Source organism: Leptonotus elevatus, chromosome 6 (genome assembly GCF_054856555.1).
Source record: "Leptonotus elevatus isolate MCC_2025b chromosome 6, RoL_Lele_1.0, whole genome shotgun sequence".
Lineage (NCBI taxonomy): Eukaryota > Metazoa > Chordata > Actinopteri > Syngnathiformes > Syngnathidae > Leptonotus > Leptonotus elevatus.
This window is the reverse complement of record NC_141244.1, coordinates 13,040,640-13,057,369: the sequence shown is the minus strand read 5'-3', so window position 1 is coordinate 13,057,369 and position 16,730 is coordinate 13,040,640. Positions and strand designations below refer to the sequence as shown.

At 39.9% G+C, this 16,730-nt stretch overlaps 2 protein-coding genes across 12 annotated transcripts in view; one reads left to right on the top strand and one right to left on the bottom strand.

Moving 5' to 3' along the window:
- Positions 1–162: 162 nt before the first annotated feature.
- On the top strand, positions 163–2,736 carry LOC147172071 (uncharacterized). Its single transcript, XM_086077495.1, has 3 exons — positions 163–305; positions 1,469–1,585; positions 1,668–2,736. The coding sequence occupies exons 1-3, from the start codon at positions 263–265 to the stop codon at positions 1,883–1,885; spliced, it is 378 nt and encodes a 125-aa protein (XP_085933621.1). The 5' UTR covers positions 163–262; the 3' UTR covers positions 1,886–2,736.
- Positions 2,737–2,822: 86 nt separating this feature from the next.
- Positions 2,823–16,730, bottom strand: part of LOC147172070 (focal adhesion kinase 1-like) — a 48,956-nt gene continuing 35,048 nt past the window's right edge. For 6 of the 11 annotated variants that reach the window (XM_086077488.1, XM_086077484.1, XM_086077483.1 and 3 more), the window contains 10 exons: positions 14,369–14,446; positions 14,090–14,278; positions 13,136–13,309; positions 10,093–10,155; positions 6,872–6,911; positions 6,432–6,535; positions 4,761–4,916; positions 4,420–4,500; positions 4,247–4,332; positions 2,823–4,104 (listed from right to left, as the gene is read on the bottom strand). In XM_086077488.1, coding sequence (XP_085933614.1) covers positions 3,978–4,104; positions 4,247–4,332; positions 4,420–4,500; positions 4,761–4,916; positions 6,432–6,535; positions 6,872–6,911; positions 10,093–10,155; positions 13,136–13,309; positions 14,090–14,278; positions 14,369–14,446 — 1,098 coding nt within the window. In that variant the 3' untranslated portion in view covers positions 2,823–3,977. The remainder of the gene's footprint in view (positions 4,105–4,246; positions 4,333–4,419; positions 4,501–4,760; positions 4,917–6,431; positions 6,536–6,871; positions 6,912–10,092; positions 10,156–13,135; positions 13,310–14,089; positions 14,279–14,368; positions 14,447–16,730) is intronic. The other 5 variants (XM_086077491.1, XM_086077493.1, XM_086077492.1 and 2 more) reach the window with 2 other exon arrangements.

The following is a 16,730-nucleotide window of genomic DNA, read 5'->3' as shown; positions in this document are numbered from 1 at the left end:
AGGAAGCATCTTTCGTTGGACAACATGGCTGGAGTATCTGTGAAACCAAGCATCAAAGAATGTCGCGCACACGCGCTGCAAGACAACATTTATGAAATACTTTCAGTTGAATGCCACTTTGGCAGATAACATGGGTGGAACCGTGTTGAAGTGGATTTGTACCAACAGAAACTCAACACACACACACACACACCTACACTCGCAGAGCGGGCACGACAAGTTGGACAGACTCACATGAGGTGAGACGTGGTCGTCGGTCAGGATGCTGCTCATCCTCATCTTCCTCTCACTATTCTTCTCGCCAGGTCAGTTGTCATGCTGCTGGTCAAAAGGCTGTACCATTTGCTTTATATTTGAACATACGTTTACGGAACATTTTCCAATGCATTTATTGTTTAAAAAAAAAAATCCCGTGGCATATGCAGGAAGTACTTAACTGTGGTATCTGCAAGGATGTCAAATTTCTTGCTGATCCAGATGAACAATTGTTAGGCCTTGGAAGAGGTCTCCTGGGTAGCATTGGTGCTAGTTAATTCGGTTATTTGCATGAATTAGTGCTCTTTGTTTCGTACACAAAACATTTCTCAGTGTATAATTACGTGAGATAACATCGCGGCAAGCTATGGATAGCAGTAATTATGAATTAATAAGTAGGCCATACAGGAAAACACATTTCAGAATAAGGAGACGTTATGGAATTTGTACTTACATTTGTTTTTATATATAGAATAGAGTGTGCATGTCAAGGTTACTAGCTAACAAAATAAGAAAAATTTTCATTTACAAAAGAAAAAAAAAGTTTTTTTTTTTTTTAATGAAAGCCAACTGAAAACACATTTTACGTTTATAAAACAAACTATTAGTATAAAAAATAAGTCATCTCTTTGTTGTATTAAATTAATATACATGCACTTTCATTCATTGATTTTAAACATATTTATTTTGGTACTGTACATACGTGGTTACAGAAGGAAGGTCGGTTGTTTGAGAATTGCATTTTACTTTATTATGCAATACTTTTGATTTAAAAAATACCTAGCACTTGACAAAAACTATCATTTAAAAACCGATACTGTCTAAAATTAATAAAAACTCAACCAAAACAAAGCATTTAAAAAAAATGGATTGGCCAACAGCCTCACATTCTGATAAGCGCACACACTTTTTATTCAGTGTTGTCATGACGATGGACAGTATTTGTTCCACCAGTTATTGACGCGTGTATTTCGGCGGAACGGCACCGCCTCCATCTATTCGGAGCTTTTGTGTTTAGATTGAAAATGCATAATGCTCACTCTAACTAGAAGCTACATTTAGCATTTTACGTAACATACACTTGTCGTTGACTCGTATTGCTTTCTCTTCCAGTTGCAAAACTACACGACTGCAGTTTTATTAGTTTTGAGCAAATTCATATCGTGGTGGCTATTTTTTTGACATCAGCGCCTTGCTTGTCTTCTGCTTGCAGTGCTGTTATTGAGCTGCTACGTGTGCAGTTCTTCTCTCAGTAATGACGAGTGCAACGCAAGCACACAACAATGTCAAAAACCTCTGGACACTTGCATGACAGCCGTGGACACTTTAGGTACCAATCCCCGAAGGACCTCTCGGGACGCAGACATCAAAAAGCATGACAATTTCTTATTCATCCTTTGTGTGCCGTGCAGGTCACATGAAGGCCATCGTGAAGCAATGTGCCAGCAGGGCCACGTGCAACGGAGCCGCGTCCGCCGCTTTTGTGGACTCCGATGGGAACGGGAACGCGGTCAGCTGTTGTAACAGTTTCAGCTTGTGCAACTTTAGCGGAGTAGGGTCAGTTCGCGCCCGAGGGCGAGCCGCCATGCTGCTGCTGGTCGCTGCAGGCACACTACTGTGGTCAAACTGAGGTCAAGGGGTCTTCAAGTCACACTGAGGTTCGACAGGGGTAACCCGGATCCCTCTGTTAACCGATTTTTTTTTTTTTACCTTAGTCGGAATGGGCACTTACAGTAATTGCAGTGGATAATTTGCATGAAACACAAGGTCAGGGCTTGCAAGTTCTTCTACACCAAACTCATCCATCCAAATCTTGAAAAGGACATATCATTTGGAAAATGATAGATTTGGGTCAATTATTTGAATTAAAAATCAAATAATTTGTCCATATAGTGAGCTCATAATTTTTTCCCCCCTACCACTCGTCCTCACTAGAGTTCCTAGATAATGTATTGCACATTATTATTGTTGTTGTTGCAGTCGAATGAAAAGCATTCTGTTTCAAATTTTGTTGTACTTTTTTTATTAGCCAAATGCAACCGTTTGTTGTTTCTGGATAAAAACAAGACAGATTTGGAAATACATGCTTTTCATTGGACAGCAGCATACATGTAATGTCCATGTTGCTTTGACAATAGCTCATATATTTTATTGAGTTCATTTTAAACACACTTAGGGACAGTAAAGAGAAGGGGAAAAAAAGGTTGGCAGAATTCTGACTTTAAAGTGACAATTCACACTTTATTCTCAGAATTCTGACTTTAAAATGAGAATTCTAATTTTAATCTTAAAATTTCGACTTTAAAGTGAGATTTCTGACTTTATTCAAAAGTCAGAATTCTCACTTTAAAGTCAGAATTCCGAGAATAAAGTGAGAATCCTGCCAACCCTCTTCACTGGCCCTAATCCTCTTCCGTACTTCTACAACATGTTTGAATTGTATGTTATGTTAACAGTTGAAGAATAAATGTTGGCACTATGTATGGTATTTTTTTGCAATTGAGTACAACTCAAAACTTGTTTACACACCATTTCCACGTCTTCCTGCTATTTAACAAGAAGGCAGACAAAATAAAAAACAATGTTTACTAGTACCACTTCTGTACAGTACAGTTTACAATATACCAACATGAGCCGATTTACACAACAACAAAGAGATAAAATAAATTGTTTATTTTACATTTGTAACCCTATATCAACCCAGGTACTGATTGGCTGGCTAGACGTGATAATCGAACCTGGCTCGAACTACTCTTGATTCATTTTGGTGCTGTGCAAATATGCTCTCCTCCATACCACTTACATCCGTCCCGCCACACGCGTGGACTTTTGTGTTCTCAGTTCAATCTCGTGAGTTTGCGAGATGACGTTCCAGTTCCGGGCCGCGGATCTTTTATGCGTTCAACAAAGGTTGCCGTGCTCAAGATCATTTGCATCCCTGGCAAATGACACTGTGGCACCGGCGGATATGATGGCGGGGGACAGTGAAAGTGTGACAAAGAGGAGGACCTCACCACCACCCACCTTCGCCTTCATCCTCCTCAGTGCTGCTGGGATCGAATATGTCAGCGTTTTCTGTTTCGACGAAGACTGTGCGTCAAAAGGACAGACGACGAAGAGCAAACTCGGTGACGTCTGAGGTGGCTTCATCAAAATCTTTCAAACCTGCTCACACCGGAGTTGAATGAGGAAGACAACAGGAAAAGAGTCAGTAAGAAAGCAAACAAAGTGTTTTGTATCGTGTCTTTCCTTCTCATTTGTGATGCTATAAATAAAAGAGGGTGCGAGGGGGGAAAATGGGGAGTGGAGAATGTGCACTGCGTCACAAAAACGGCTGACATGCTTGATTGAGTCTCTTCCTTGTGATATGTGAAGCTCAAGAGAGTCCAGTTCTGATGGCTTGGTTTACTCCAACAACTGCAACCGATTTTGGAGCCAATTGGGCTCATCCTTGGTGTTCTATTTGAAAACCATCCTTGCTAATCCTCTCCTTCTCCCAGTTTAGTCCACAAAGATGACAAATCCCTGATTCAGGAATTGTTTTTGCTCAGTTCTTTAGAAAAGATCTCACAGTGGTGCAGAGTTAAATAAGTGATCAACTCACGACGATATCGGGGCCCCCAACCCGCCCCCGTTAGTCACTTTTTGGATGGAAGGTTCCAACAACTCTCACTGATAAGGAAGTAAACGGATCCAGCAGTCCGTGAAGAGCACTTGTGGTGCTAGTGTGGGCGGGACTGGGCCATCATCTTGAGCCGAGATTGGTCGATGACATCCAGCAGATTTTTGGCATCCACGGCGAGGGCGTGAGCGGCCGTTAGCATCTGCTTCTTATAGTCTTGCTGAAGACTGATTGTGATACATAAAAAAAATATACATTAGCTACAATATAGTTTAACAAGTAGGCAAAGGATACAATACAACCCCTGTTTCTGCTGACGTTCACTAATAAGTCAAGCATACCATTATACCAGGAAGAGGTTACACCTACCTCGTCATCACATATTGCTGAGCTAACTTCATTTTTCCAATCAGTTCTGCCAAGTCAGAGTTCAAAAGCTTTTGCGCCATCTCGATCTGCAAATAAAAAAATAATAATTATCGACAATAACAACGATGATGAATGTGCGTTTGTACTTTGTGCAAGTATGAGTGTGTCATCACCTCTCTGTGTGTGCTGGCTGGAAGTTGCGGTAGGGTCTCGTCCACTGTGGCCAACAACGTCCTCAACGCGAGGCCCACATCCTGAAAACGGGAAACCACAAAATCTTTTCACTTTGAGCCAAACAGCTCTGATAAACAAGCCTGGAACTCGGATGACGTCAATACGGCCCAAAGAACTGACAAATGTTATTTACTGGTGTATTCATCAGGACACAGTCAGCCTGATTTGCTCAAAACGGGCGCAAACTTGATTGCTCGCGTTCTGAATGATCTTAGCAGAACAGCCTGCTATTAAGGATCCAAGTCAGGTTTTGAAAAACAACCGATTTTCTCTTGCTTACCTTGACCATGGGAACGTATTCCTCGGGGGGAGCCGGCTGAATCTTGCTGGACATCTCGATCACAGCTTTAACCAATCCCGTCACGTTTTCGTATACCTTGTCGTTGGAGCGGTCCAGATTGGCGGTGGGAGGGGGGCTGATCTCTTGGGGCTGTAGCTGAGCCAAGTCAAGTACAAACATCAATGAGTGCTGTGTTTACTATGTAACGAAATACACAAAGGAAAATATGGAGACGCTACAGACGAGACGTACAATATGAATACTTTGTGTGCATCTCATCCAGTGGACGATTTGCATGTCTACAACACTACGGAGACGAAATTAATAAGAATTTATGAGGGAAAGAAAAATCAAGAAATCATGCTGAAGATGCTATTTGTTAACATTCCAACTGAATGAAATGTTGGTGAAAATGTAATTTCTTGAAACTATTTGCTGGTAGGCCACCCAATTTTTAAAATTGCACAACATTTTATTTTCTCTTCAACCCATTCACCAAGTTTTATGCAAATCAAGTCAAATTGAATGTACAAATTCATAAAGAAGTAATTAAAAGAAAGGCCACATGGCTGTGAAGCTCTGCTAACTCCCCACTACAATACCCACGTCAGCATGTACTTGACTTATACAGCCACTAGATGGCTCTCTAAGGCACAAAGTATATACGTTTCTCAAGCTTCTTACACATGCACAAGACTGAGTCCTCCTCAGGCCGAATTTGTCGGCATCAGGACGTCAATCCCGGCGCGACTCAACAGCATGCACTGACTTAAGCCTGATTTACACATGAATGGATTGTCGGTCAATGCGCTACCGACAAGCAATATTGACAATCCATTCATATGTAAGTCCGTGCGTGCTATAGAGTCGCGCTGGGAGTGACGTCATGCAGCCGACAAATCCGGCCTTCGGAGGACCCAGCCTTGTGAATTTGGACACAAGCACAGACTTGGAATTTGAAATGGACTCATTATCTCATTCTGCTGAATAAAATAAATAAATAAATACATAAATGTCTCTTCCTACGTGCAATATTTGACTTACAGAAATCAAATTATTAAGTTTACTATTCAGTGAAATGTTTTTATAATGAAAATATATGCATGTAGAGCAAAACAACAGGTGGGCACAGAATATGCTGGACAGGAAGTCAAATAGGACAACAAATGCCATCTGCTCATTACACTGGCTACTGTTTGAAAAGAGACAGCTGCGTGATTACATTTTCAGTACGGCAGCCAGTTAATATTGCTAGTAAAAGTTCATATTGGCTAGAAAACAGATGTGTTTGCTGAAAGGGGGGAATTATCTTGTACTAACAGAGCATGGAAAAGGGGACAGTAGGAAATAAATACAGAATGGATAGACAAAGAGTGTGAAATAAATGTGTGATGAACAAAACAGACAGGCAGACATATAGACATTATGCTGCTTACCCGCCAGGGCTGGGGGTCAACAGTAAGGCAGTACAGGAGGAGGAAGAGGAAGAACAGTGGGAGCAGGCAAACCCAAAGAAGACAAGTTATTATTGGGAAGCATTAAAACATGCACTGTATTGTATATATTTGGCAAAGTAGTGTTGTTTTTGCTTGATGACGACATTCAAGTGATCAATGAATATATTCCACATTTCTGAGGCTTTTTGCACACCGTCAAGCTTTTTTTGTGTACCTTCACGCCATCATTGTAGCTATCTGCAGTGTTCAGACCGGCCAGACTGCAGCCTTGGCTCTGGGCCCCGGGTCGTGGTGGTTTCTTCGGGGGGGCCACAAGTTCTGCACAAAACAAACGCTCTTTAGTTCAGGGGTGTAGTAGCCCCATTGCAAGCTAATTTTTTTATAATATCGTGCTCTAGAATCTCACAGGATTCAACAATAGCGTGTAAAAAAAATAAAAACTGGAGGTTTCTACTCAGAGACTAAAATACCTTGCTCAAACATGCACTATAAAAGTGCAAGACACTGTCTGCTGGATGCAGACAAATCCATAGCTGTATGAAGAAAGCTAAAGCGCTATACACTTAAATGCACACTTTAGAGGTTTAAATGGAAAGAGAGGAAAAAAGTGTGGTTGGGGGACTATAATTTAAAGGTTACAGGCCTGTCTATTACCTGCTTTGCCAACGGGCTGGTATATGTGTTGGTTTCCCGTCTGCAAAAACAAACACACCAACAATACTTTGGGTTAGCAAGTATGCACGCCTAAGTAGAAGCTTGAGAGGAAATTAAACAACTTTACAGGCGAGACTATGCGTCTAAGAAAAGTAGAGAATGCATGTTAATGTTCAAATCACACGACACTCAGTCTCTATTCGTCTTTTGCAGTGGTGTGTGTGTGTGTGTGTGGTCTATCACCATGTTACATGAACGTAAAAATGTTCCGTGTGGCCACACACGCATAAAAATCAACAGAGAACCCCCGAAGCGGTCCTTGACGAATTGTTGGTTGCAAACATAAAATGAGGCAATTTTATGTTGTCAGGATGCCAGCCAAGTTAAGATTCAAAATTTTAGGTCCATTATTTAGCTTCTCTGTGCAAGAAAACAGAAGCAATGGCTGAGAAAAGTCTTTGTGCAATGGGAGCCTTGAGGGTTGACAACCACAGACACCCCAAAAATATTTGACTACAGTAACACAAACCCCCACATATAGGAGGGAGATTTTTCCCACCACAAACCACATTCTATGGGAGGAGGAGGTCAGGCAGTGTGATGAATTACAGAGACAGAAATATCTCCGTTGCCAATGGCAACATTAGACTGCAAGGCCAATGGCTTCTGGTACAAAAAAAAATCCTCTTCCTGATATGCATGACTATTATTGACATATATGCACTATCCAGAAAACAAAACATTTCAGGACTCTTTTTTTTTTTAATGACTTTGTGTTGTGGTTCAATCTTGTCGTGCAACTCTTTTCAAATGTTTTCACATGCTGTATGAGATTAACACGTCAGGACAGCTGAAATTTCACATTTTAAAAACACAAAATAATTGTGAGTGTGGAAAAGTGCTTGATGTAGTTAAAAAGTATTTAGTATGTTCTATGCAGGGGAACTAGTTTAAACGTGGCATTCTGATGAATAGTGCATTTGTGGACTATAAAATCCACCCGTTTTTATCCATCTCAGTGGGCGGCCATTTTGTCACTTGCTGTTGACCTAAAATGACATCACAGTTGCTGAGGGCGCAGGTCACGAAAAATCATGGCTCATTTGCTTTTTGAAGCTGAGCATTGATTGGTTGTTACCTGAGCCCTGAGCAACCGTGATGTCATTTTACAGTCAACCGACAGTAATATGCAAAATGGCCGCCCTCTGACATGGATAAAAATGGGTGGATTTTGCTCTTTATTTTTATTCCATAAACACAATATTAATCAATGTGTTTAGACTAGTGGGGGAACATACAACATAATTAATGTGTTTTTTGGGGGGGGGGGGGTAGGGGGGGTTGACTTCCTCTTTCAGGCATTATTCAATGTAGTACACTGAAATTTATGGTTAAATTCATATCTTCGAGTTTCTACGCGTGCATTCAAATATTTAACGCAGGGGTTTCAAAAAGGTTGGTCACCCCTGGTGTAAAGGGACAATACAGAGTTATAGTACGGTTATAAACATCCTAAAATGGGAATATCAATATATCGAATAAAGCCGAGCTTTCTGCACAAAAATCTAAACAGGGGCCCAGCAACCATAAATCTTGTGTACCCCACTAGGATACAGTAATTTACACCAGGCTTCCTGATTCAAAATCTCTGTGCGTCCTTCATCACACCTGAACTTGGACCTGTTACCAGTGACCTCATCACCAAGGGAACGCGTTAACTCCAGGTCTGAACATGGCTTCACTTGAAACGACCCATGTGGGATTTTCCTGTGACGCCATGCTTCACACTCCGAATAGTTTAACTGCTATTTTCTGGGTGTAATTACAGGTGGCCAGATTTGGGCAGAACCCAGTAAACTCCACACGAACGCACAGAGGCAAAGAGGGAAAGCACAAAGACGACGGTTTGGTGTTTATGTAATGCTTTTCTATTAATAACCAGCCGCGATGTGGGAATCCACCGACCCCTCATTGCTGACCCCAGCACAAATGGCTTACTTCCTGCTCCAGGATCACAACCCTTCGCTGTCATGAAAATAAACACATGCTGCCACCAATTTATTTTGCAGTGAGACCAACCAGAACGTGACTCATTCATCTTGGAAATCATCTCCGTGTTTTTACCAGTTATTGCAAACCACTTCCTAAGTGTGCCATGAGATATTGTCTGTGCCACCGGAAATTATACAATATTATTTAATTGCTCCAAAAATTATTAATTTACTACAGCTGATCTATCTGTCAGCTTTTATATTATTTTCCACTACTTCGATTTATCAACCTGAACTAAACATGCTTATTGTTTCATTATATATAAAATATATTTCATGTGACTTTTGTTTTATGGTGTGCCTTTTTTTTTTTATGCAAAACATGCATTAGCTAGATGTCAGGAAGTACTGATTTTAACATAAATTATAAAGAACAATAGTAAACTCTGTTCCCAAAGATACACATGTTAAGTGCAATGGAAACAATTCAAGAAGTCTTGGGAGTTGTTGTACAGGTAGTCCTCTAGTTATGAACATTCAACTTGCGAACGTTTCGCAGATCCAAACAAAGGCTGACTGATGTCCATAAATGCCGTATTTCGCTCGCAAGTTAATGTTTTTAAGTGCGCGCCACATCGTGCATTATGGTAAAGTACTGTACTGTAGTTCCCCTCTCTGCCACAACCCCGCCGAGCAGCACTGCGCCATTTGCGCAATTCATCTACCTCACTGTCCGGTGATGCACGGCACAGGAGCCGTGGCGCTCGCACTCTTCATACACCAACTATTGTAAATACATTAAAATATATATATAATAATAATAATAATATTATTAAAATTATAATAATAATAAAATGCATTTTTTGTGCACTATATGGAGAGTATATACTGTATATAATTTGTTTCATTTTTATTTGTAACATCTTTTTTTTATTAATTTATTAAAAAATAATAATAGGGGTTCGACTTCAAATAAATTTGACTTACAAACAACCTCTCGGAACTCATTGTGTTCGTAAGTTGAGGACTACCTGTACGTGTTAACATCCATATGCACCCAACCAAGATGTTTATACTCACTGTTATCAGCATTGTTTCATTTACAACCCTGCTGCTGCCATGCCACTGCTGATAACAGCAACAACAAAAAACACACACACACACACACACACACACGCACGCACACACACACCATATGTGATGGAGGCAGAAAACAAGGGAGCCACTTACCGGTGGCTGGAGTCCTCCATCATCTCGGTCCAGACTCCCTCGAGAACTTCTGGTTTCTGGTTTCTAAGCACATAAAAATGACAATAATTACAAAGAAACTCGACATTACCAAATGATAATTGAAATAACACTGCAGTGAACAGCAAACAAACATGGTAGTGATTAAATATAATTAGTCTCCAGTCACGACATGATCAGATGATTGTCGAAGTTTCACCTGAAGTTTAAAAAAATCGTGGGCATAGCAAACACTTAAATATGATACCACTTACAAGACTCAAGCACAAGGCTTCCAATAAAGCAGAGCGCACACAGTGAGCAGTATGCCCGTCTAACCGCTTCCACACTCACAAACAACAACAAGCAACGTTACCACAACTTTCCAATGTCGATCCAAATTCAACAAAGAACACCTACGCTACATGTACACATGCAATTCCATTCCTCCCACCTACCAGCTGTCCAAGGCAGGACTTGAAGACCAGCATAGCAATGGAATTCATATATGTTGCCTAAGGTGAGCTTTCTTGTCTGTATCCTTGAGTGTGCCAGCAAGTTAACGTGGTGGAGAATACATCCAGCACACTTTTAAGGGGAACGAGTTGGAAAGGAGAGGAGGGATGGAGCACGCTGCCAATGAGCGGTCACGTCGACCACTTTCTCCCCAGAAGCCCATCATTTTCCTCCTCCTCCTCCTCCTCCTCCTCTTCCTCAACCCTCCCTGAAGGTACTGCATTATAAAACCAGACTGCAAACTACACACACTTTTTTCAGTGAACTTGTGTGTCGTCACTTAGTGGTTGTGTGTGTGTTGACTGGACTGTCAGATTCTCTAAGACTATCATTAGTTTGGAATTCACACAGGCCCCACCTGCCTGCAAACACACACAAACATGCGCATGAGCACGCATGCACATGTTTGTAGAAGCTTGCATCCTATTTGTATAAGTACACTTTAGATTTTTGATTAGTAGAGGCAACCCTACATCAAGAGGCGTGGCACAGACGGGGGCACAATAGGAATTGCATTGTACCACAAAATGGGTAATATTGAAAAGGAAAAGAAGCAAGCCTATAATTTTCCACTGTCTTCTAAGTCTAAGCGGAAGAGTCTAAAATGAAAGCAGTCCTAGGTGAACAAACGCCTTCTGTTTTCAAGCAAGTTGCTATGACGCCAACAGCAATTTAATGTCTCAAATTAGGAGCAATTCTGAGCTGTTTAAAACAGAGGAGCTAATGTCAGCAGAACGCTACCTCTGTTAACTGCAGTTAGGTAACAGAGTTTTTAAAGGGGAATCAACCCCAAAACATTCTTGCCAATATGTTCTTTGCAGCCCCACTAGTCTAAACACAACATGCTGATTGATATTGCATTTGTGGAATATGTATTAAGCAGGAAAATCGACCTGTTTTTCGCCATCTCTGGGCGGCCATTTTGCCATTTGCTGTCGACTAAAGAGGCATAGATTTATATATAAATGGACTAACGATGCCGCTTGCTTGCCATTGGGAGAAGTGAAGCCACCGGCAGCCATCTTAAGTTGCCACTCTCTATGACTGCCTAACTGAATTTATTGATTTGAAAATGCCCCCATGTATAACACACAGTTGTACTAATAAGTCTGGGAGAAACGCTACATAGGCATTTTGTTGCAAATTATTATTATTATTTTTTAATTTTCTTATAAGGCATATTCCATGCATTAATCAAAGACTTGTCTGCATCATGTTGTCAGAACCATCAACAACTAAGTGAAAGTAAAGTCTGTCAGGGGGAAAAAATTGCTGCGATGTCACAATTCACGATATTGAAATCATATAATGCAAACAAGAAGTTGGCTTTTTGAGAGGGTTTCCTAAAACACGCACAGATTACAGCAGACAAAAAATAATAGAATTTGTAAGTAAATATGGCAACATAAGATGGCTGCCCTCTGGCTTCAGCCGCGAGGGTCCTATTGACAGTCCATTCAAATTATAGCTGTCAAACGATTACATTTTTAAATCAGATTAATCACATTTTAGAATTTTGATTAATCGCAATTAATTGCTTAATTAAAAATGCTTTTTTAGCAAAATGTTTTGCCCGCCAAATTTAAAGAGCACCTGTTATAGGTTAATTCTTTCAACATTGAATGTTATGTTGATCCGCTGCACACGCTCATCCTCCTCTTTTTATAATCAGTTAATTAGAAAAATCTAATTTTAAATGACAAAAAAAAAATGACCCCAATATTTTGACATGAACAAATATTTTGAATGTCATACACAAACATTTATTAAACGTTTTGCTTGCAAACGTAATGCATGTAGTTATATTTATTGCTCAAACCCAACCTGTGCTACCTTTAACATAGCCATCCGCTGTCAAGCTAAAGGATCATCTGTGGTCAAAATTAATAGTGTGATTAATCTGCGTTAATACATGATTAATGCGATATTTTTTTGTGATTAATTAATTAGTTAATGCTTTAACTTTGACAGCACTAATTCATATACAAATCTGTGAAGGTGACATCGCAGTTGCTCAGGTAATGACCAAAGCTGAGCCGTGGTTAGTCGTTACCTGAGCACTGTCATTTTCATTTCATTTTCAACAGCAAGTGACAAAATGGCTGCCCCCTTTGATGAATAAAAATGGGTGGATTTTGCTGCTTAACTCGTATTCCACAAACACTATTAATCAGAATACTGTGTTTAGACTAGTGGACCTGCATACAACATATTATTGAAAATAAAATTTTGGGGTTGACTTCCCTTTTAAGGAAAAATAAAATATTCAAATCCTGAGCGATTGCTACAAAAATACAGTGCAGTAAGTCTTATTAGATACGAACATGTTCTTGGTGATGAATTTGAACAAATAACAAGCAGGCTTCTGAAACAAAAAGTGACAATACCTTCAAAAAATGTAAATGCAAGCACAAGACAGTTTTTCCATGCAGGCATCAATAACACATCTCAAGTTCACACTCAAATGGGAGTCATGGACACATCATTAACATGTCTTTGTAAGATTTGGTTATTAAGAACCTGATCATACATGGCCTGTAAAGCTCTCTTCTTGTCCTCTGTGTGTGCTGTGTGTTACCAGCAGCCTTTCCTCCTGCTCCAGCCACCTCTGATCCTCCTCCATCTGCTGCTGCTGTATCATCAGCTGTTCCTCCATTAACAGGCACTGCTGGCCTACACACTGCTGCATGTCTATTGCCCTGTCCTACACACAAACACGGGTACAAAGACGCCACAGGCACGCACAAGACGAACAAAAAAACAAAACAAAAGTGCACAACAGTAAACATGCCACATTTGAAGACAAACATGCACACACATACACAAAACCAATGGCAAACTGATGAGAAGCAGCAACAACACAGTGGGAAGACAACGAGTATAATGGATGTGTATGGGCTGATTATGATTCAGAAGTCAATGCCTCATCAGCACACACTACTCACAAAAACTTAAGCGTATTTGGATTTTGGTTGAAATTTCAGGATGAACCTAAAATGCACTATAACTTTTAACAGGTGAATTTAATAAGGCGTTTGAGCCATGATTGCAACAATTGTCCACTTCCATGCCTTTCTGTGACTCATCCAGACTTTCTGTATGATGCAAATACACATTTTATTGATCCAGGAAACACAATCTCAACACTCAATCAATAATTTTATGAACTTTGCCATCCAGCTTCTTGTTAGAGAACAGCAAGCGGTACAAAAACTCCTAAAACACTGAACGGATGGACATATGCAGTAAAAGTCGAGACGGTCAAATTACGTAAAAATTAAAGAGCACTTAGGTTCATCCTGAAATTTCACCCATATGCCAAATACCCCCAACCTTTTCGAGTAGTACATTTCTCTCTGCTTTCAATGATGGGCTTGGAGCATCCATAAGGTGTGTATGGGACTTTTGAGGAGTACCAGTATTTTGCGGTGTCCAACAACAATAATAAAGAAAAAAAGATTTAAAAAATAAATTGTTCTCTTACCTCCATAGCCGAACCCCAATGCGCCATGTCCTGCCCATGCGGCTGAGGGAGGTGCTGCACATGTGAGTGTGCGTGGACATGATGGCGCGGGTGCGTGTGCGCGTGATGCGTCTCCAGCATTGTGGCCTGCGGGGGGTAGAGGGCGCTGGGCACTGACGGCAGTGTGTGAGGCCCGGGGTAACCTGCCATCTGACATAGCCAAAACACTTACTGCTGTAGAATATAACGGAACAAACCACATTCTCTGCATATTACTTTAAGATGAAGTTGTTTATATACCTGGTAGTGTCCAGGGTGCTGGGCACTGGGGTAATAGCCTTCACTGGAGCGCGGACTGGGGTAACCTGGTCTACTAGGCTATGGTGAGAGGAAGAGAGAAAGTGGATACGGAAGATTGTTACAAGGGATGTTGATCTATTTTCTACCTGAAATAATTTTTATATGACACCAAAGAATACACACAAAGCTCTCAGCTCGCTAAACATAGAGCAAGCTGTTATCTGTAGCGACTAGCATAACAATAGCACTACTAGTTAAGAGTCAAGGAGTGAAGAAAGACACAGCGACATACTGTATGATGTTATAGCTGTAAACCACCAATCCAAGTAGTTTCTGTCCTTGTAGCACACACAGATTTGTTAAGAACACCATCTACTGGTGAAGAATGGTAGGGGCTTGAAAGCAGTGCACAACATGCAGATGCTTTTCAATCCCCGATTAATAAAAATGTTTTCTATGATAAACCATTTTTCGTAATGCATGCTTAAAACAATTTATATTATGTGCCTGTAACCTATTTTCCCCTTATATAATTTAAAGGCAGAACATTTTGGACAATTTGCATGCAAGCTTTCTGTTTAGATAAAATAAAATAAGTCTTTGTGAGAAACAAAATTATTTCCCCTGTCTAGCATATCTTTAAAAAGAAAAGAAAAGAAAAGTGTTGCGCAGCAGAGCGGAAGATTTGTGGCACAATTCATTGCCTGCACACAGACACATTGATCACCATAAAGTTGAAGGTGCTGGGCTGACATACAGAAACAGAGCTGCCACAAACACATGTCACAAAGACTTAGAACCCAGTCTGGAGTGTGGCTGTAAAAATATTTGAATGTGTCTGAATGTGATGTGCTTTCTAGAGGACAGCCAAAGTTAACATAATTTTATTATCCAATGTTTTTTTCCCCAATGGTGCACCAGTGTTTTATAATATTTTATATACTGGTATATGTATAATGTTTTGTAACTTAAAATTTAGAATGACCGACCTTTACTTGGAAAGCCTTTACTGGGGGAACTCCAGTCACAACGCAGCAGAATCGTCCACATCAAAATTTAGCAGTAATAAATATAATAATAATGCATATATTTGTGAAGACTGGGGGCAAGTTGTATTTTACAATTTTAAAAATGTGCAGAATTTCACGAGTTACTTTATGTTAAAAATTAGATAGCTCTTAATATGAAAAAACGGTCTCAACTGTCACCAATGTCTAACAAATGCAATTATGCCATCTAGTGGTAGAAAAATTACCTCAACACAAAACAACATCACACTCGTTTATACAGTACAGTCCGTTTTTTTAAATTTTAACTCAATTTTATGAATTATTATGAAATTACTATATCAGCGAATAAAAGATGCAGCCATAGTTCGATTAGTTTAACATTTTTATACCACTTTTATGTTAACAAGAGTATGAAAACTTTGAAAAATATATATTTTACTGTACATTTTACTGTGCATTCAGAACGACATAAAATTTGCGATTAAACCTGACTTAACTATTTACACCCCTAATATTATCCTGATTCTTCTGGTTCTTCTGATATTAGAAAACACGTTTTCTTCATCTAGTGTGAGGCATATTTACGATTGTGTGAACATTTGATCTCATATTTTATCTGTGACATCTTGAACATGGGTGCAGGTTTGTATGTAAGGCTAGTGGAATAAGGATTTGAACAGACATTCTGAACAAGCTAAACATAGGGAGTGATAATCTGAGGACACATCAACACAAAGCCTGACACAGACAAAAACAAACAACTGCCACGAAATGAAACACAACGAAGGTCAATCAGCAGCACGCTGGCAGGCTAAGCGCAATCGTGCTGACTTCACAGTGATGCTGTTCTTGGCTGCAAACCCTTCAAAGTCACTCCACTGACATATGAATAATTTAATATTTGAAGGGGCCAATGGGGTTAGTGTTAAACGGAGGTCATTTTAGTGCAAATGTAGCAATATTCTTGTTTGTCCCATTACATAGGGGCATCGTAACGTTGTCCAGAATATGAAAATTCACTTTCAATAGCAATTATTCAATTCAATCAATCATTTTGACCTTTTTAGATGAATAAGAAAGGGAAGGTAATATAAGAGGCAATATGTATATTTTATTAAATAATATTTGCAAAATACCTACTGTAATACTTTTGCATATGACACACATTTACTGTGTTCAGGGGAGGACAGTCAATAACTACCAATTAACCAAGGAAAGGGAACTGATAGTGCTAAAGAAATGATTAGATTAGATTTGAAATGGTTATTAACATATTTTATATGTTTAATCATTGTGGGTCTGAGGAGAAGTTCAGAGGCAAATTTCACTACGTTTTAAGAGTATTGGGTGTG

What these genes read in the sequence shown, in the direction of transcription:
- LOC147172071 (XM_086077495.1), top strand. Translation starts at nt 263, where the DNA reads ATGCTGCTCATCCTCATCTTCCTCTCACTATTCTTCTCGCCAG. An exon ending in CTCACTATTCTTCTCGCCAG is followed by an intron (nt 306 to 1,468) that starts GTCAGTTGTCAT and finishes TTCTGCTTGCAG; the next exon opens with TGCTGTTATTGAGCTGCTAC. An exon ending in GACAGCCGTGGACACTTTAG is followed by an intron (nt 1,586 to 1,667) that starts GTACCAATCCCC and finishes TGTGCCGTGCAG; the next exon opens with GTCACATGAAGGCCATCGTG.